The 20,714-nt window shown below is 47.5% G+C and overlaps 2 protein-coding genes and 1 long non-coding RNA gene across 3 annotated transcripts in view; 2 read left to right on the top strand and 1 right to left on the bottom strand.

Moving 5' to 3' along the window:
• Positions 1-13,225, bottom strand: part of LOC131132544 (uncharacterized) — a 31,489-nt gene extending 18,264 nt beyond the window's left edge. Inside the window, exons 1-2 of the long non-coding RNA XR_013625407.1 lie at positions 12,220-13,225; positions 10,644-10,708 (exon numbers count right to left, since the gene is read on the bottom strand). This is a non-coding gene — a long non-coding RNA (uncharacterized LOC131132544). The remainder of the gene's footprint in view (positions 1-10,643; positions 10,709-12,219) is intronic.
• On the top strand, positions 193-3,981 carry tekt3 (tektin 3). Its single transcript, XM_078789135.1, has 9 exons — positions 193-226; positions 294-860; positions 1,613-1,696; positions 1,753-1,823; positions 1,899-2,042; positions 2,306-2,528; positions 3,049-3,203; positions 3,264-3,481; positions 3,638-3,981. Exons 2-8 carry the CDS (start codon positions 306-308, stop codon positions 3,478-3,480), a joined length of 1,449 nt encoding a protein of 482 aa, XP_078645261.1. The 5' UTR covers positions 193-226; positions 294-305; the 3' UTR covers position 3,481; positions 3,638-3,981.
• On the top strand, positions 8,435-13,423 carry pmp22b (peripheral myelin protein 22b). Its single transcript, XM_058078270.2, has 5 exons — positions 8,435-8,589; positions 8,874-8,965; positions 9,037-9,124; positions 11,670-11,810; positions 12,243-13,423. Exons 2-5 carry the CDS (start codon positions 8,888-8,890, stop codon positions 12,401-12,403), a joined length of 468 nt encoding a protein of 155 aa, XP_057934253.2. The 5' UTR covers positions 8,435-8,589; positions 8,874-8,887; the 3' UTR covers positions 12,404-13,423.
• Positions 13,424-20,714: the final 7,291 nt, after the last annotated feature.

The following is a 20,714-nucleotide window of genomic DNA, read 5'->3' as shown; positions in this document are numbered from 1 at the left end:
AATGCGGCCCACAGAGCAGCAAGCGGTAACCCACGGCAACCAGCATTGTGTCAACAGAAATCTTGGACAGGCCAGCTCCGGCGGCTCGAGCGCTGCCATTGGCTGGCGGCGAATGAATGACTGGCAAACTTGTCCATGTATTATGCATGGACCATCACCTTTGGAGGTCTTGGGCTCAGTCGCAGGTGAGCAACACGGAGAGGCAGCTGGAGGAAAGATCTCCACGGTAAGATCAAGAACTTTGAACTGTAAGAGTAACCAAAGATGCTAACTGGTAGCTGGCGTCCCTGAAGGGGCTCGGAGACATGGAGCTGACAGCCACGTATGCTCGACCAAAGACCGGCAACTTCCTTCCTGCCATCTCCACCATGGCGTCCAGCTACCGCAACGCAAAGCCCGCCTCCGCCCTGAACCACAGCGCCAACCAGTGGAGGACCAGCAGCTACTACAAGACCAGCGACGCCATCCCCAGCCTGTCCTCTGTGCCGCGAGGCAGTCTGGACCTCCTGAGGGCCAACACCATGTTCTACCCGTCCAACAGGAACACCCTGACCACCCGCTACACGCCCGAGGACTGGTTCCGGTCCAACCAGAGCAACTACCGTGAGTCAGAGGCGTCCCGCAACAGCGCCGAGAGACTGCGGCGAGACACGTTGAGGCTGATCCAGGACAAGGAGCAGCTGACCCGGCGGACGCAGGAGAAAAGCAGCAAGAACATTGGGGAGCGCCTCAACGACATCGCCTTCTGGAAGTCTGAGCTCAGCCACGAAATCGACAACATGGTGACCGAGATCGCCGCGCTCGCCGAGGTCAAGCGGAGGCTGGAGAGAGCCTTGACGGAGACCGAGAGGCCCCTTCAGGTGGGTGGATCGCATGGATCGGATCTGGCCGGAGATCCGATGACGCCTCGGACGTTCCTCTCAGGATGAGATCGTGTGACCGAGGTTTTGTTTACCGACTTAGCAGGTAACTGAAACTGGAGAATGGAGGTGAAACGTCTCCCCGCAGAGCTTACCCCGCTATATCTACACCACAATAGTCCAACCGATAGGGGCCAGCCTCTGGAGGAGGACCATAGTATCACGTGACCAGGCAGCACGGCTTGGATGGCGTTGATGTCACTCATCCAAGTTCTGTCCTAAAAGTGAAAAGCATGGATGCTAGCTAGCATTGCTACATTCCTATCCAGTCAAAAGCAGTCAGTTCCTGTCTTAGCCAATGAGCTTCAAGAAGGACGGTTGAGGTCCATGATGTCACGGTTCCTCACTGTTGCCTCCTGAGGAAGAAGCTGAGTTACTCCACTACAAAAGTAGCTCGTTACCAGTAAAAGTAATGGGTGTCAAAAATGGTAACGGCGTTATGCTGACAGTAAGAGTAATTAGTTAGATGACCCGTTACATATTCCACACCAGTGATCGGAATAACGGCGTTTATTTAAACGGACGCCGGCCTTTGGACACCCCCCTTGATGGCAAACCGAGTTCAGTAACTCTGAGGTCTCACGCTAAAGTTGCATCTGCCGCATTCATTGAATGCATATATTGATATACTATGCGACACGGTGTATTAGCGCTGCACAGGAAGTTAGCATGCTTTGGCGTCTGGTCTCCAGGTGTCTCAGGAGTGCTTGTACCACCGGGAGAAGCGCATGTCCATCGACCTGGTCCACGACGACGTGGAGAAGGACCTGATCAAGGTAACGGATGCGCTGTCAATAAATGCCACCATGTCGCTGACGTCTGCCTCACACAGGAAGTGGACGTGATCAAGTCCTGTCAAGACAGGATGAGGCGACATTTGGAGAGAGCCGCCGCCCAGCTGGCGTGAGTCTGAGCGCCAGCGACGCAAGCAAAGCTTTGATTTGTGGGCAATGTTTTGTGGGTTTTTGTGGCACTCAGGTCAAATCGGGCGGCCCAACACGAGTTGGAAAGAGACCTGAGCGACAAAATGGCGGCCCAGAGGATCGACGACCGCTGCCACCATTTAAGGAACACGTCAGATGGCATCACTTTCTACCGAGGCATCGAAAGACTGGATCCTTCGTGAGTCAACTGTTGGGAGCAAGGGTGTCCCAGGGTTTGTTTATTGGAGCAGATATGAAATCCATGCAATTCCAATGCCAGCACCGGAGAGACGGATTAGCTGCCAGGGAAGGTTTAGTGCATCTTTTCCAGGTGAAAGTTCTTCAGAGTGAGTTATGCCTGCAGATAACCAAGTTGCCATACTTGGAGTGGAAAATATTCCATTCCTATCAACCCCCCCCCGTGCGACCTACGTCGGTAACCACGCGTGGGTTCTTCGTCAGGCTCTCTCTGCCGGAGTCGTGGTCCAAGTTCAGCGACGACAACCTGCTGTTCTCGCAGAGCCAGCGGGCCGCCTCGCACAAGCTGAGGGACGAGATCGAGATCCTCCTCAACGCCACCTCCGCTGAGATGTGGAACCAGTTCAACAACGTCAACGTGGCCTTCACTGGCCGCGTGGCCGAGACGGCCGACGCCCGCAACAGCCTGCAGACGCACCTGGCCAAGGTCACGTGACTACACCGCTCCTCTCGCCGCTGACTGTGGGACTATACATATATATATATATACATCCATATATATATTAATAATACCATCAAATATTTAGCTGACGATATTGCTGCTATATCGCTGCTATTAATAGTAGTAGTACTAGTTCATATTACTTGACATGCTACGCTGTGCATTATGAGATTTATCATTTCCAGTATTCACCACAAAACACGTAAAAGTTAAATATAAAATATTTATGTTGAAATTGTTGAAGTATTTTAGATTTAAATATAATACATGGTACTCCTGTATTAGTAATAAATAATATATTAGTAGTAGTAGTTCATATTACCATATTTTCGGAGCATAAATCACCCCATTTAAAACAACAAAGAAGAAAAAGTCGCACTAGACTATAATTAGCATGGGGGGGGGTATGATCCTATATTACACTACTGCTATATTTACGTAAGCAAAACAATAAAAAGGCAAGTACGCTGGCAAGTACTCATGACTCCTATTGATCTTGGTGCAGACCCTGCAGGAGATCTTCCAGACGGAGCTGCTCATCGAGTCTCTGAAGAAGGCCCTGCGGGACAAAGAGAGCCCCCTGAAGGTGGCCCAGACCAGGCTGGAGGAGCGGACCCGCCGGCCCAACGTGGAGCTGTGCAGGGACAACCCCCACCACAGGTACAGTGGCGTCACCGCCGCCCGTTCCTAGGAATCATCTTAACGTGTGCACCGTCCCAGGCTGGTGAGCGAAGTGCGGGAGATCGAGGACACGGTCCACAAGCTGCAGGAGAGACTGCTCGAGGCCGAGAGCAGCCTCCAGTGTCTGGTCAAGACCAAAGTCACCTTGGAGCACGACCTCTCCGTCAAGGCCAACTCGCTCTTCCTGGACCAGGAAAAGTGCATGAGCATGCGCAAGACTTTCCCCAGCATTCCGCGCCTCGTCGGATACACTTAAAGTACGCCGGCCGGCGTCGACTCACGACTTCAAACCATCGCTTTGACCGACCGGAGGGACTTTAGGATGTACACGACACTAATGATAACATACCGTGGTTGGGAGTGTTTGTGTGTACTTGGCATGTGTTTTACTCTTTCATCGTTCTTATTTGAAGCCCCTGTCGTCACTCCGCGACACTATACTACGATACTACCGAAGACCCTACCGCCGACTCTAAAGATGACCCTACCGACGACACTACCGCCGATACTACAGACAACCCTACTGACGACCCTACCAACGACTCTACCGACGACCCCCACCCAGCGCTGGTGGCCCACGCTCACCACAGCCTGAAGCCTTCCGCTAACAATTGATGGTAATAAAACCCTGCAGCTTCATTTATTATTTTAAATGCTCATACTGTATACGTATATATACTGTATATGTATATATACTGTATACGTATATATACTGTATACATATATCCTGGCACTGATCAATAAGTGTGAGACAAGAGTGGATGAAATAAAAAATAATAACAACAAGAATCTGTCTACTGTAAAGTTTTTTCCAGGGATTGAAGGGCCACTTCGATATTTTGGAATGCTAATGTTTTATACTGTATATATAATGTCATATCAATGCACCAAAAAAAAGAAGTTTGGGAAGTGTTTTAAATGATGAAAATAAGGCAAGGAAGTACTGTAAGTATTACACGTTATTATCAGTGTACGTGTTGATGCATGATCACAGCAAGGATATGAAACCATGCAAGTTTTAGAGGGTTTGATCGTGGAAATATGATGATGTGCATTGTTAGCTAGCTCATATCAACTTGTTTTCTGGTGTTGTAATACACAGAAAAGGGAAAGAAATAAGTGTCCATGTTGCACATAAGGATTGGGAATGACCGGCAAAATTCCCCCAAAAGGTGAACTTCCCCTTTAAGACAAGAAAATAAGAAAATGAAAAAGACGACATGGTCACGTGGTCTCGGTGCTGTGAACTCCCTTCCTGCCCTTTTGGGGCCAAACAGCCAGGCATACACATGGCAACATCATCCAGTCATTTAGGGAGTCGTTATGGGATTTATTTATTTACTACGGCCAAACATGCTTTTTTCTGACGGATATAAAAATCACATGACAACATCTCTGTGATGACTTAATCTGACCCGTGTGTCACTTCATGGTCCCACACACACACAGACGTTTTTATCAGCACCTTGACAATGACTCAGCACTTTGCCTTGAAAGCACAGGCACGCCCCCCCCCTGCAGGAAGGTAAACCCTGCGTACGTTTGACCCCCATCCTTCCTCTCCACGCCCGTCTGCCCTTCCTACATGCAGTCCCGTCCTCAAGACACGCCTCACCTCGCTCGTGGAGCAGAGGAAGGAAGCGTGGAGTGATGGCGCCAGGCCCCGCGGACGCCGCTAGCATACTGATGCTTCTCAAATCAATAGCCGAGGAGGCGGCCTGGATGGATGGATGGAAGCCGCAAGTGTGGGCGTGACTGCAGTGTGCACATTTGCAACACCTGAGGGAGGGACGGCACTGATAACACTCACTGTGTGTGTGTGTGTGCGTGTGTGCGTATGTGTGTGTGTGTCTATGTGTATGTGTGTCTGAGACTTGCACTTTGCTTTGGTTGTAATCTTTTACAGCCCCACTGTTACTGTTCCTGCGCTGTGCAAACATCTGGTGTTTGACCACCAAGCTGCCCGGGTTTCCAAAGTGTGTGTTTGGTAAAGGTGCATGCACACCAACACCCAGGAACATTCCAGAGCTGAGTGGATCCCAGAGTTCGGTGTGGAACAACCACAAACGGTTTCGCAAGTCTTCCAGTACGGCGGGGATCTCGGAGGCGGCGGTGCCCCCGTTTTAGCCTTGACACAAATAGTTGCTCCTCTTTGGCTCCCCCCCCGGGGCCACACCCCCCCGCCACAGCCCCCACATACATGCGGAATGTACGCTGGAATCCTCCCTGGCACTCCGAGCATATTGGCGGGTTATTTTTAGCGCCCCCACCGCTTGCAGGGTGTTATTTTATTTTCTGTTCTTACTGTTCTTACTTTCACAGGCGGGTTCTGATTTCCTGTTGATTTCTCTTGATTTTGAGTGACATTCCAAGTGCGTTAGCCGTTAGCATGCGATGGGAGCACAGCAAGTCGCGGTTCACATGAGAGTCTGGCCTGAACGTTCCTGGGAATGTGTGTGCACTTCCTGTGGCCGTTGGAGCGCCGCCATGGTGGAAGCCTCCGGAGACGGCCGCTACGACGAGCCGCTTGGCCGAAAAGCCGACAAGTAGGAAGTGGAAAACTAGAAGATGAGCAGCGTGGGGGTTCCAGCCCCCACCGCCTTGCTGGGGCACCCCAATGAAGTCCAAAAAGTCAAAAAATGTCAAAATCAACTGACATTTGAAAAAAGAATAATTGAAAAATGAAATATATGCAATTCAAAAAAAGGAAAATTCAATGATAATTTTATCATTATTCAAAATTATTATTATTCAATATTATGAAAATAAAATGTTTTTTGTCTGATTCGGTTCTTGACAAAAACATTTGCCAGGATAAAAGATATAATTAATAAATAAAGATTGGGAACTTTTATGGATTAAAAAAGTTGTTTTTACTAAGAAAGGTGTCAATTGTAATAAAAAATGAAAATATAACATAAAAAATTAAACATGAAAATAATAACAATTTAAAACTAAATAAAATACTAATAGTTTATAATAATAAATGTTTTTTTACCTGACAAAATGTTACCTGAGCTTATGTAAAATATTGCACACATAAAGCTTGTCTGTATCGATCGGCGGAATCAAGTGCCCTAAAAAAGTGCTGAGTCACTTGTCTGCTAAATAACCAGCCACGGGGCCAAGGGGAGAAACACTGGAATAACACACAGGGTGGACGCTGGGATAGGCTCCAGCACCCCCGACCCTCGTGAGGATAAACGGTAGAAAATGAATGAATGATATTTTTGAGTGGATGCCCTGATTTACATATTTTTTATATGAGAAAAAATTGCTTTGTCGCCAGGCTTCTAGTTTCTGGATGTTAGCTCAACCATGTAGCAAAGTTCAGAAGCCAAGAACCTGAGAACCTGAGACCGACGCCTGTGGTCTCAGTGGCGTCGGAATTCTCCAACAATCCATACTATTGATCCTGCAGTCTTTGGACCGTCTAGTACTGGACCATAGTCCAAGAGAGGCCCAACCCCATGGGCGGAGTCGCAAGGGGGTCCTCCTTTACTCTCCACTTGGTGCATCGGTAAAAAAAACCCAAAAAACAGTGAGCAGATGGAACATTTTTTTGTTCCCTGGTGCCTTGGTGAAGTTACTGCAATTCGTGCAACCCGCCCCCAGTCCCTGCCCCTGCCGCCACCCTCTGATCTTTGTTTGCACTTTTGCAGACCTGAATAGAAGTAGCTAAGGAGTACATTTGCAGTGACCCCCCAAAATGATCCCCAAAAGCTGGCATCAAGGCATAACGTCTACCAGCAAGCCCCCGTATGGGGGCCGCTCCGTCCAGGACAAACATTGACATATAAGGCATGGAAAACATTTAGCGGCAGCACTCGCTCATCGGGTTCTTCCACCGTCAGTGCCGGACTAAGAGGTGGCGCTCGGGCCGTCGCCAGCCACTCTAAGCGTTGAGGCGTCCATCAGGACCCGAGTGGGGGTCCAAACCCACACACGTCTTATCTGAGATCCTGGAGGAGCTCAAGATGGTCTTTGGTGTTCTCAGTTTCTCAGCCAAGGGAAACACGCGTGGTGACGCACGTGCCACTTCCTGTCTGGATGTGGACCGCCGCCAAGGATCCTCGACACGCTGTCACAAATATTTGGAAATATTTACAGCTTTGACCGCGCCTTGCTCATTTCCTGGAATTTCACTCATTGTATTTCTAGGAGCAACAACACCAGGATATTTTTACACACACACACACACACTGGGGCTGGGGGGGTATATGAGTCATATCAAACAGAGGACAACCCCCCCCCCCCCCACACGTAACCGTGCACTCATGAGCTTCATGACACAACTTTACGCCAGAGTTTGTTTCTTGTTGTCGAGGCAACCAGAAAACCACAACCCAGACTATTATTATTATTATATTGCTATGATGTGCTATGATATGACAACCAGTCGCTCATGAGCTACTAGTAGCTCCTCGTTAGCTCCTCAAAGGGTTCATTCATTTATTATCCATTTCTATATGAACAAAATTAGAAAGTAGGGCTTGGTAGTAGTCCGGAAGTAATCCGGAATGCTTGGGAGTGTGACCAATCACAGCGGGTTGGGCATGCCCGGAGGCAGGCTATGAGAGGAATAAATTCAGATAGACCGTTGTGGAGGTAATACATCTGGAATAGGTGCAGATTCTGCAAGATCTAGAAAGCTTTCATAGCGGAGTCACTGAAAATGGGCGGAAAAATGAGCATAACAGGCATTATTAGCATGCAGGTCACATCATGGAGATGCTAGGCTTTAAAAGCGGAATAGGTGCGTCCCATTACGTGCATTCTTAGTCGCTTCCTTTTTTTCTTTTTTGGTTTTATATCTGGACAACGCATAGAAAGAGCAACACCTGTGTGTTCATGTCTCAGGGCTAAATGCCAACAAAAGTACACTTTTCCTTAGTTAATATTGTGTTATGTTATATTTCATATATTTCATATTGTCCTGTCAAAGATGAAGTTATGCTATGCAACAACAATAAAGGTTAGAATAAACCCAAGTCCAAATGGATCAATTGTCAAGGCAAGAAAGGAGAACATGTCCTCCTCGAAAGCATGTGTCCTCAACTGCTAAAGCAAAACAGTACACACACACACACGCACACACACACACACACACGCACACACAGGGCCGGTAACCCATGGAAACGGCGCACAGTGCTTCTATATGCGGGGCCGGGCCGAGCGTGCGTGACGCAGCCACGCAGGCTGGGCGTTGTTCTCCCATAATGAGACACTTTATAACAGGCCGCCAGCCGCTGGGCTCCAATGTGCTGACACCGGAGTCGAGGACACCGGCACTCCCGCGCTTCCTTAGGACCGCGACTTCACGCCTCTTTGCCTTTTGAGTGGGAATACGAGCCCTCTGCTCCGAGTAAGTACACCTTCATGCCTTCACAACTTCTTCTGGGCCGTCAAAAGGAGAACCGAGAGCGGAGACTATTTGATTCCAAAGTTCATTCTGACCGTGATTGCAGGCGGCACCAACTCAGTAAGGGTGACTAGCTGGTGAGGTGGCTTTTTTGGGTGGGGGTCTGTGTTGGGGTGGGGTGGTCTCCGTCCAGCAAGCTGCTGCTGCTGCTGCTGCTGCTGCAGTGACACGCCCATGTCCCACAGGCTGGCTGAGTGTCTTCTTTTGCTTCTCTTGCTGTGCTCCAGACTCGTCTGCAAAGATGCTGCTGCTCCTGCTGGGCATCGTCCTCCTGCACATCATCGCTCTGGTTCTCCTCTTCGTCTCCACCATCGTCAGCGTGAGTGCATGAAGTAACTTTGAAGGTGTCTGCAAGCTGAAAAGTGATTTTCATCCCCCGTCCCCTTGCAGGTGTGGACCTCTAGTGACACCGGGACGTCGGACCTGTGGTCAAACTGCTCCACCATCAATGGAGGCTGTGACCCCGCCTCCACTGGAGGTGAGACACCCAAGTGATGATTGTTATGAGAAAATGCACACAATGATAGGATATGCCGCCGCTTAGATGAACGCTGGGGGTCTTTGCGGGATGAACTGCTGGTTGCCAGGGCGTGTCGCAGCCCACCTGGCGCCATCTAGGGGAGAGAATGCGGCGGCGGCCATTGCTGCTGTATAAATAGTCGCTGGTGTGATGTCCATATTGAGGTCCCGTGTGCTTGCGGCATAGTGACCCGGCTTTTAGTCGTGTGTGTACATGTGTGTGTGTGTGTGGGTGGGGCCGCGTGGGAGTATTTAAAGTTCTCCATGTATGCATGATGACGGGTCACGCCCCGTGTCCCCGTCTAAGTTTGCAGCGTCCACCAGGACAATTTAGGGGCAGCAGCTGCTTCTCTTTACGAGATTTATTTAGCGCGTGAGAAGAGCGAGCGCATAACTTCGGGGACGTGCCGCACGTCTTTTGGTTTTTTTTGTTGTTGTTGTCGCTTTTTCTTTCTGCCGCCGGGTGATGTCAGCCGTCCAGAATGTTCACTCGGGCGCCCGGTGACGGTCGCTGTTTATTCAAACAGGCGTGTGTGTGCACGGGAGGGGGACGCCCGCCCCCGGCCCCCGCTCTCACGTGCCGGGGAGGGGGGGATCCTTCACAGGGTGCTGGCAGGGGTGGGTGTCACCAAAGCATGAAGCTTTGCTGAGCAATCAGGTTTAGTTTTGGTGTCTTTTTTAACCCCCCATACGCCTTTGGGGACCAAACATTTGACGTTCTGCTCATCATACACTTCCTTTTTAATGCTAATTCTATTCAATGTTGGCAGGATGTTGGCAGAATAATATATTATTAGAATATATTAATAATATATTAATAATATAATATATTATTATTATTATTATTATTAAATGCAACAATGCTATCTTTTGCAATATGCAAAGAAAAGGAGGTGTCCATATGAGCCAACTTGGCCCCCCTGACACAAAAACCCTTTGACTCATTTAAAGGTGAAAAAGAATATCCATATATTATAATATATATATATATATGGGGCTTTTTTATAATGAACTCAATTCAAAGCTGCAATAACCTAAATAAATCTAATGTTGGGTAAATACGGCACATTTGATGTTCCGAGTTGCTATGACAACACGGTCATCTAAACGAGACCACCCATTTTGGGACCCGAGGCTAAAAAGCGTGACTGAATATTGACTTTGGCATCAGGACAAACCTCAGCCGCTATCTTCCTGTTTGGCGTTGCCGCATGATTGATTGGCGTGTTTGTGTGGTTTTGTGAGAGGGGGCGTGGCCTCGCTTCCTGCCAGGAAATGTCCCATGTTGACAGCAAAGGAAGGAAGAAGGCCATGCTGGTGGAGTGGTGTAGCGGAGACGGATGGAACATTCCGGCCGGGCTATCATCTTATTGTCACGTGGGATTATGTAACATTTCACAACGGTCATGTGGCGGCCACATTTTGCCGTTTTGATGGAGACGAGCGAGCTAATAGGCTGAGAGTGTCAGGTTTCCTACCTTATCGTGTCCATCTGGGAGGCGGCGCTGGACAGGAAGCACTGCATCATGTTGGCGGTGGCTTGCTTTTGCAAAGAGAGAGAAAACACGACATCACTATGGAGCGCTACACAACATTACACAACTTAACGTGCCAACAGCGGCGCTCGGTTCAGCGTGTTTCTCCGTCGCTCGTGTGTAGCATGTAGCACGGCAACTTCATCGCTAGCAGGAATTCTCACCACCGTAACTGCCAAATTGTAAGCTATTCTCAAATATCAGCGACTTCAAGGAACTATTAGCAACACAGCGTTAGCTCTACATGGCAATTCCTTCTCCAGCAGATATCTGCGGCTGTGTGTCGGACGGAACCACTCGATTTCTCTCTTCCTGCTTAAGCTTGACAAAGTTGCCCATAAACACGGCACGCCCCCAAGCCCATAGCACAGACACGGGCATCATTAAAGTATTCAATATTTCATAGTATATAGTATAGTATTTATATAGTATTTTGCATTGGCGTAGAACTGTAACTCAATGAAAACAGCTTGGTGACAAAAAAACCCTCACAGATGTTTTTGTGCTTCTAAACGTGGGTGACATTTTTCTTAAACTTCTTAAACTTTAAACTCTTAAAATTCCAACTTGTAATTTGGATATTTGTAATATTTGGATATTTTCAACTAAATAAATAAACTGACACAATCCTCGCTAAAGACGGGCTTTTTGCTGTTCCTAATGTTGTGGCCAATGAGGAAGTGCAGTCCCGACATTCCCAGCAGCACCGACGCAGGTACTTAATGGGTTAATGTACTCCAGTGCCTTGGAGGTCTGGCGGTCTGGGTCGATGGAATACATTTAGCTGCCCGGCGGTCCTGATGCAAGACGGGGGGGGGGGGGGGGGGGGGGCAGCTTTTAAGGAATAATAATCCCCTCGCTCGTGGTGCCTTCTGGATCTCTTACTGCCGTTTGTTTGTTTGCCGTCCTCACACTCCGTCTCCGATGACGACTTGCTTATTGATTCCGTCTCCTCTTCCGTCCATCCAGAGTGGATCCAGGCGGTCCAGGCCCTCATGATCCTGTCCATCATCTTCAGCTGCCTGTCGCTCTTCCTCTTCTTCTGCCAGCTCTTCACTTTGCAGAAGGGCGGACGCTTCTTTGTCACTGGAACCTTCCAGATACTCGCCAGTGAGTACGCCGATAGATCCACTTATGGAATAATTACAAGAACCCGGCTGGTTCTTCTTTTAAAAACTCTTTCCATGGAAGAAGATGATGTTTAGAAAATGAATCATAATTAGGAGTGCATGAGAAAGTGGAAAGGCGCATGCAGAGGTAGATAAAGCTGCTCATCGGCTAATGCAGATACTGTACTGTATGTAGTCCGGATACTTCAAATATACTGACATCTTGCACATGTTAGTTAAAGAGGTTGCCTACAGCCACAGCAACCGCTAGTGCTAATCTAATTTACTGACCTTGTGCTAATGAAAGGCCAGTTATTTTCTCTATTCATGTCACATTTTAAAATAAAATGAAAGTCACATGTGTAAAATTTTAAAGGGCGGGACCATGTGACACGTGGAGGCGGGCTTACCACAAGTGCTCTGTGTTCTCCAGGCTTGTTCGTGATGAGCGGCGCCATCATCTACACGGTGATGAGTCCGGACTGGGTGCCCGAGACGGATGTGTTCGGCTACTCCTACATCCTGGCGTGGGTGGCCTTCCCGCTGGCGCTCATCAGCGGGCTCATCTACGTCATCCTGAGGAAGCGAGAATGAGCCGCGCCTCCCTCGCCCTCGCCGCCACTTGTCAACGCCCAAAGCAACCATTACTGTCTCGGTTTGAAGATGTATATAGTATCTATGGTTTAAACCTATTTATAATGTAACACTTTTACATACGTGTACATAGTTTTTGTGTTGCTCCGTCACGTCGGCTTGGTTAGCTTAAGTGCCTCAGCGTTTGTTTGTAACATCATCACACCTCGTTGTGTTGTTTTGCCAAAGGATTAACACGAGTATCTCAAAGTTCATTAACCAAAAGGTGCATGTTCAAGAAAAAAAAACAAAAAAAGTGTGTTTGCGTTATAAAAAAAAAAAAAGAGTGGTAACATCCGCGTGTAGCCAGGATGCAGCATCGCATCATTCGCTCATTTTTCTGTTTGTTCCATTTCTTTTTATTCTCTGTCTTTTTTTCTATTTCTTCTTTTCAACAAAAAAGATGGTGCTATGATATTCTAAATATGTATCATTCCTCTTCATGATTACTAAGGAAGCAGAGGGAGCTCCTCCCCTTCAAGCTATACCGCAACGTTGGAGTCGATCCCGGGCGGCTATCAGTATTACTTGGCTTAGCATAGACGTCAAAGATGACATACTATAACCTTTGCCTTTAGCTGGGCAGCTTCGGTCGTGCTGTTTTGTCACCACCGCTTTGTATTTGTGACTGTTAAAGAAGCCAAACGTATGCGACATATGCGCCAAGCTAGGCTCCGCATCCCACGCCAACCAAGCCATAGGAGGACAAGCGAGCGTGTAGATATGGCTCCCACAGACCATGTCTAGTCTACTTGAACCTTGACATGCTGCGGCCACCCTAGCCCCGCCCCAGCCCCGCCTCCCAGCCCCACCCCGCTGTGCAACAACACACTTCCTTAACGGCATTAAACTATTAGCTAGCTGACGTATTCCGCTGAGAAGCAAGTGAGGGAAAAATAAATGAAAAGATAAAAAGGGACAGAAGTGGCACTAATGACTTGATGCATGTGGGATTAAAAGATGCAGCCATGTAACACCACACCAGTGGGTCTCCGTTATTTGCTGGCATGCCCCCACTGGGGGACAGGAATGCTTTGCCCCCCCCAATTTGTACTGAACTGAAACTGAAACCAGCCAAATGCACCCGCATGGAGCAGTGAAACATACAAGCCTACGCAAGAGTCACATTGCATGCTGGGTAGGCAAATTCATACATGTTGGCAGGTCAGGGCTAAATATTGAAAGCACACCACCCCGGGGTACCCGCCCCACTACCCCCCCCACCCCCCCCCCCACACACACAAGCAGGGCTACACAGTGACAATTAAAAGATAGGAAAGAAGAAAAAAGATGGGTTTAAAAAAACAACTGGCAAAACTATATGAAGCTACAGGAAACACTTCCGGTCATAGCTTGCCCCCCCTCAACGAAAATCGAGTAGAAATACATAATTAAATTTCCACCTCAAGTATTTACTCATCCCTTGCTGCGTAATTGTAGAGGTATAAAGTGATACTGTCACTACTGGAACAACTTTCCAATTCCGTAATGGTTATTCGGCTCGTCTTTTCAAAACAAAATGCTAACATCCGGTCCTAGCTAGGGTTGCTGGAAACATCACTCTTAGTACTTTTAGTACTAGTACTAGAAAGGAAATACATCGATTATCCATACATTGGATTTTTTTCCCACTTGCGCGCACTGCTATGAATAAACAGACATATCAGAAACTCTTAATTTGAAGTTTCTAGGCAAGCATCCACCCGGAAAACGAAAGTACAGTGCTCTCACTAAACACTTTAGCGAGCTTTCCCTCCATGTAGTAATAAAAGAGTCATCTGGAAGCGAGTAAGCATAAACAACAAAGTGCATGGTGCCAGTAAAGTACACATCAGCAGCCTCCTTGCTTAAATAGAAGTCATTCAATGACAAAAAATGATAGAATCTCACTTGCGGGTCCAGTTAGAAGAGTCGCACTCTGATGACGACTGCCCGTGTTTGTGTGCCGTGTTCGTGGGTCTGTAACGTTTACAAGCTGAAACGCTCTCCTTGTTAGCAAACTGCTGTGTTCGCTTGCAACCATTAAAGAGGACGTCTCTGACCACCAACAATGCCCTCTTTTTGGTGTCTGTCCATCCAAATCATACAGACATGTTGACTTGTTCATCTTTATAAAGACTAGACGTCTTGTGAACCACCAGCGTGTGCTCGGTGGTCATTAGAAAAGGGCACTTATTGACCGAGTCGTTCAAAGATCGAGAGTTTTTTTTAATGAGAGCCGGTTCTCGTCTCTGTTAACTCCTTCACTTGCCCTGCTACCACTAGCTAAATGCTAAAGGACAGCGGCTAACATTGCATTAATTGTGCAACAGTTACCCTAACGCCATTCAGACTCGGAGAACCCGGGTACTCAACCTGAAGTGGGTGGGTGGCGTGTTGTAAATGTGTAATTTTGTCACGTGATGTATGACACATCATACTTCGACGTCGCCGCCACATTGGATGTGCCAAACGACAACAGGAAGTGAAGATGCCAAATGTATGTTCTTGCTGTCCAAAAAAGGTCTCACGGGACTACCTTTCACAGGTAACACAGGTATGCAATGTTAAAAAATTCTGAAATTTGTAAAATCAAATTCGGGATAAATTAATGACTCTGATAAAGCGTGAACTGGACTTTAATGTTATACCACAGAGAAGACTTTATACCAAAAATGGTGCCTTGGGTCACATTGCTTTAACATTGAGCCAAGTCAAAAGCTGTGATTGACCCACCGACATTGGAAAGCACAACCGTACTACAACAAATATCATAACTTAAACAGGGACAATTTGTTTTAAAAGTCAATAATTAAAGTATTTGTCGCAGTGCAGCAGCAGGTGAGGGAGCAGTGCCCCCGTGTGTTTGTGTATCAACATTACAACCCCTGATGCTTGACAAGACGTGATGTTGCGCAACTTCACATTTTGTCAGTACAATTATTACATAATGACGTTTTATATGTAATTAAAGACACAACTTTGTGTTGTAGGCAGGGGCGCCGTAAAGGGTGAAAAGTTCAATTCCTGACTCACAAGGCCCCCCCCAAAGAGGTCAAATATTTAAATTTTGCTATCTGAGTTTTAAAATATCGTCAGAAAACGATTAAAAAAATTTATTGTATTTGGTGATAACAGTTAAATATCAACATTGACCACAAGTAAACTTCCATATTGCCACCCCTCATAGGTACATGAAATTGTATGGTCCACTATGGTCCCTTCCCTGGTTATTGGTGATAAAGGTTTATAGTATTAAAAATATGCGTTTTAGGGCTTTTTATGAATCTACTGTCACACAGTCTTCACGTCCAAACATCCAGTGGTTACACAACACTGCCATCTAGTGGGTGGAGCTGGCAACAGCAACCAATCACATGCTTCCAACGTTGATGGGCAAACGCTGCCCTCATGTGGCAAATGCAAGCATTACCATGACCCTCACCCCGGGGTCACATGAATCCTTGAAGGAACTCAGACGTGTGATCGATTAGTCTGGTCTGGAACATGCAACCTGTCAAAATAAAAGCTTATGAACATGTGTTGATGCTGCCAGGAAATATTCACGTTCCATTCGATGAGGGAGGCCAACAGCAGATCCGCCTTCGTCTATCACAGCCTGGATGCACCATGTTGGTCAACGGAGGCAATTAAGGCTCATGAAATGCAAATGATGGTGGGCGCACCCATTGAGGGGTGGGGGTCTCACTTCCATCTGCTCGCCATCATTCTTCCTCCTTCTGTAATTTGTAGTCCAGATCCTTTTTCTCCTCCAGGAGGATGGGGCCACATGTTCAGGGGGGCTAAAATCAAGATGCCCGTTTAGCACCTTGCTAAATAACCTTGAGTTTTGGTGGAACCCGATCTCCTGTCACTGGGGTTTTACTCCAGGAAGCCATTCCCCGGATCCTTAAACGGGTCAAAGTGTTTTTCCTCTTTTCTCCCCAGCAATCATACAGCTCATTTGGGCGCACGCTTCAACCGCCTTTCATGCAGGAAGACCCCTTACCGAGGCCAAGACCCGGGTCAAGGTCATTGGCACGCACGGTCGACCTTCGCCCCCGCAGGCGTCCATCATGCTGGCTGGAATAAAGCGGAGGCTGACAGCCCATGAAGGCTAAATTAACTTGGGCAGCATCGCTTGAAGTTCATCAAAGGCCAGAGGGGGCGGGGCCTCGGCCAGGTTAACAAAAGGCGTTGCGATTGGCAGCTGGAGGACAAACAAAAGTGATCATTATTGTTTTGGTGAAGGAGGACTTTTTCTACTGAATCTCGCAGGATGGGATCCATAAACAGCACCTCCTAGTGGATGAAACAGCACCTCCTGGTGGATGAAACAGCACCTCCTGGTGGATGAAACAGCACCTCCTGGTGGATGAAACAGCACCACCTAGTGCAGGGGTGGGCAAACTACGGCCCGGGGGCCACATGCGGCCCACCAAGCGTTTGAATCCGGCCCGCCAGTTGCTTTCTAAGTATTTCAACTTTTAACATACAAACTGGCAACATGACTTGCAAGTCTTATTTAATAAAAAAAAACAACAAAACTGTCAAATTAAATGACGTAGTTAGATGTGGTGTGATGTTTAAAGTGCTCCTGAAAAAAAGGGACATGAAAACATACAGCTGATAGTATATAACACTTACAGATAAAATTAGACAAAAAAAAATTCAAGGAAAATTATAAGTATAAAATAGTGTGTGTGTTAAATATATATATATATATATATATATATATATGTTCTGGCCCCCCCGGACAATTTTGTTTCCTCAATGCGGCCCACGAGTGAAAGTATTTGCCCACCCCTGACCTAGTGGATGAAACAGCACCACCTAGTGGATATAACAGCACCACCTAGTGGATGAGGGCTTTCACTTCACATGCTTGTCTTCACTGCTATCCAACACAATGTTGCTATTCTACTCGGGCACATAATCCTACAGATTATGTAGACTTCATAGTCCAGGTCTGGACTATGTGTTAGGCAAAAATTAAAAAAGCTGCACGGTGTAAATGAATGATAATATAATCCCAATATCAATCCCATCCACAAATTCCACAAGAAAAAAAAGTCACCAAGATCCCACGTTGTTGCCGGGTGTTGGACTAGCAACTGTGTTCACTAGCTGGATTGTTGATCATGTGGATGGTCGGCAGTCCAGAAGATGTTTGGACCAACTGAGCTCACCTTGACCCTCCCAAGAAACACTGTTGCACTTTTGTTGCTTCACTGCCGTAAATCTTACTTAGTCACTCGTAAGCACACACACTCCCTCCATTGGTCTGGATAGTGTTCACACACACACACACGCACACACACACACGCACACATGCACACACGCACACACACACACACGCACACACACACACACACACACACACACTGCTAGAGCATATGGTCCACATATTGTTATGGTTCATGGACTTTTATGGCTGCTGTTTAAAAAAGGCCACTTTGGGGGCATCCTAGTATATAATACATGTATGGAAGTGTATATATATACTATATATACTATATATACTATATATACTATATATATATATATATACTGTATATATGTATGTATGTAGGGTATAAAACCACAACCATTGGATACAGTGTAGAGAGGATATGATTTGATATGGTTTTGTATTTACATTTGCAAATTGACATATTTACATATTTGCATAAATTAGATGGATGGATGATGGCTGGATGATGGATGGATGATGGATGAATGATGGATGGATGGATGGATGGCATCCCTCATCCCTCGTTTGTAGCGTTTAATTGCTTCTGTGTGAAATGAATTCATTGTTAATAAATTAAATATCTTCATAGCATGGAAAACCTTTTTATCACTTTTTAAATATGCTCTCTATTATTATTATTATTATTATTATTACAGCCTTAATTCTTCTTTTACTCCTTTTTCACATCCCAACTGTTGGATGTTTTTCCAAATGCAGCATAAAGAGGCATGTTTATTAATCGTAATATATAATAATAATGAATAAAATAATAATAATAATATTCATACCAATGAAATGACAAGTACAGTACGCCATGGTGCCATTTGCTGGATGTCCCAGGTGGCTACCCCCCCCCCCCCCCATGGTGCACATTATCCCGCCACGGAGCTGGAGAGCGTTGAGGAAGCCAACAAGAAGTTTGGAGGTTCCACTCCTTCTTGGCATTACTCAAAAAGTGTCAAGGACCCCTAAGTCGCCACTTTGGGGTCCCACTGATCCAAAACAGACCTGGGGTGACCCCCCCCCCCTCGTCCAGGCTAATGTGTCAAGTCCCTCCACAACGAGCTGCCACAACATTAGAACGCCAGCAAAGAGGAAGTCCATCTTATTGGACTCACTTCTACAAGGTGTTCTTCACCCCCCCCCCCCACCCCCCCAGCTTTTACGATGCGTTGTAAGTCACCTCCAACACGATACGGTACTCCATGGATGACCTGCATCTGGACGACATCTGGATCATCATAGACCCGAAAAGCAGAATACATATTTGGGTTGACTTCATTCAAGTACAAAATGGATATTTGTCTCATAAATACTATGGAAATATGAAGATATATATATATATATATATTATATATATATATATCTATATATATATCATATAGAAAGGAGATGGGGGGGGCACTGCATGTTTTGTTCCTGTGCTACCCAATTCTGGAACCCAGACCTGAGGCAGGTTCTAAAACCCTGGACATCACGTTGGAGTCGTTAGTCTCAGGTGGCGTCTACGGGAGGACGCTGATCCAGACCTCATTTGCGCGACGAGACCCTTTTTGTCCTACGGTCTTCTAATTAAGGAGATCATTAGAACCCAAACCAGGATGGGGGGGGGGGCAGCCAATAATGCGGCATTGATCAAAGTCAAGAGGGGTAAAGGAGATAACTAGATGTAGGATGGTTCTTCTTCTAGAAGGACAAGGCAGACCTTGGCAGACCTCTAAGACTCCCTAACTAGCGCTGCCCCAATATGTACCCCCCCTGCCCTCCCCAAATCCTGGGCAGCTGACCAAGAAAGAATAAATCAATAATAGTTGGTTAGTAGATGAGTAAACCCCCCCCCCCCATTAACGCTGACGAGCTTTTAATGATGTCCCCTTTCATGAACTACCCATGATAAGAATTGATCTACCCCCCCCCCCCGCTTGACCTTTGACCCTCCGCTTATGTTGGTTAAACTATAAGCCCGTCTGGACCGTCTTACCATCTTACGGACTACATCTGCCCCCCCCAGGCCTGAGGGGGGAGGTGGAATACGGGGAGAGGGGTAATGAGCATGGGTAAAGATCCACGATAAGCCATGGAGGTTGGGGTGGTGGTGGTGGGGGGGGGGGGGTATGGGGAGCACTTTCCCGGATGATGGCGCACCCTCCCCAGTGGCCCACCATGGCCTGCAGGTAGTCCTGACAAATGATCTATGAGGGGAGCACCTGGTCCTTGCCAGGGACCGCTGCAAGGTGCCCGGGGGTTATTTGGGGGGGGGGGGGCTGCCATCCCAGATGATGCTCCCCATCCACCTTCACTCCTTCTCTTTGTACGTTGATGACCAAGCCAAGATGTGCTGACGTGGAACAGCTTGAGAGATGGGCTTCCTGTGTTGCCACCCAGCAGGAGTTCCCAGGGTGGTGTCCCCCCCGGGGTGAGTCCCGGGGGCGGCAGGTCCAGGTTCCGTCATCTCCTCCATGGACGAGATACTAGCTGTGCCGCCCAACAAGCCTGCAGCCTTTCAGCAGGACGTGTGCCATCTACTAATGTCGGATAAAACGGGATAAAACGGGAACATCCTGGTTTTATTTCCCGTCTTGGACTTAAACGCTAAAACAGACGCGTCCTTCCAAGCACAGCTGGCCGCCATTGCGCTGCACGGCAAGTCACATGCAAATGACGCTTTATGAAAGCCTGGAGATCACGGGGGACATTCGGATGCTAATGCGCCCCCCCCCCCCCCCCAAGAAGGAGAAGGAGGTATTGGGATCATCTCCAAAGACCACAAGGGCCCTCATCCCAAACAATCCCAACTTTCCAGCTGGAAAACAAAGAGCTGCTGTAAAAACACATTGTCTTTTCTTGGTGGGGGGTGGGGGGGGAATGAGGAGCAGAAGGCCGCCCATTGACAGGAAACTTTCACTGTAAGGCCCCCCCCACCCCCTCTGAAGCCCCCAATTAGAGCGCGTAACGCACTTAGAATGGGAATAATCGGGCTGTTAGGAAAAGCGGGAGAAAGGAAACCTGCAGGTGACTTTACGGGGGGGGGCAGGAAGGATTGTCCCTCATAAGAGCGTC

The sequence above is a fragment of the Doryrhamphus excisus genome, linkage group LG2 (genome assembly GCF_037039965.1).
Source record: "Doryrhamphus excisus strain RoL-2023G ecotype Guam linkage group LG2, RoL_Dexc_Guam_v1.1, whole genome shotgun sequence".
NCBI lineage: Eukaryota > Metazoa > Chordata > Actinopteri > Syngnathiformes > Syngnathidae > Doryrhamphus > Doryrhamphus excisus.
The sequence above is the reverse complement of the archived record's forward strand: the minus strand, read 5'-3'. Positions and strand labels throughout refer to the sequence as shown.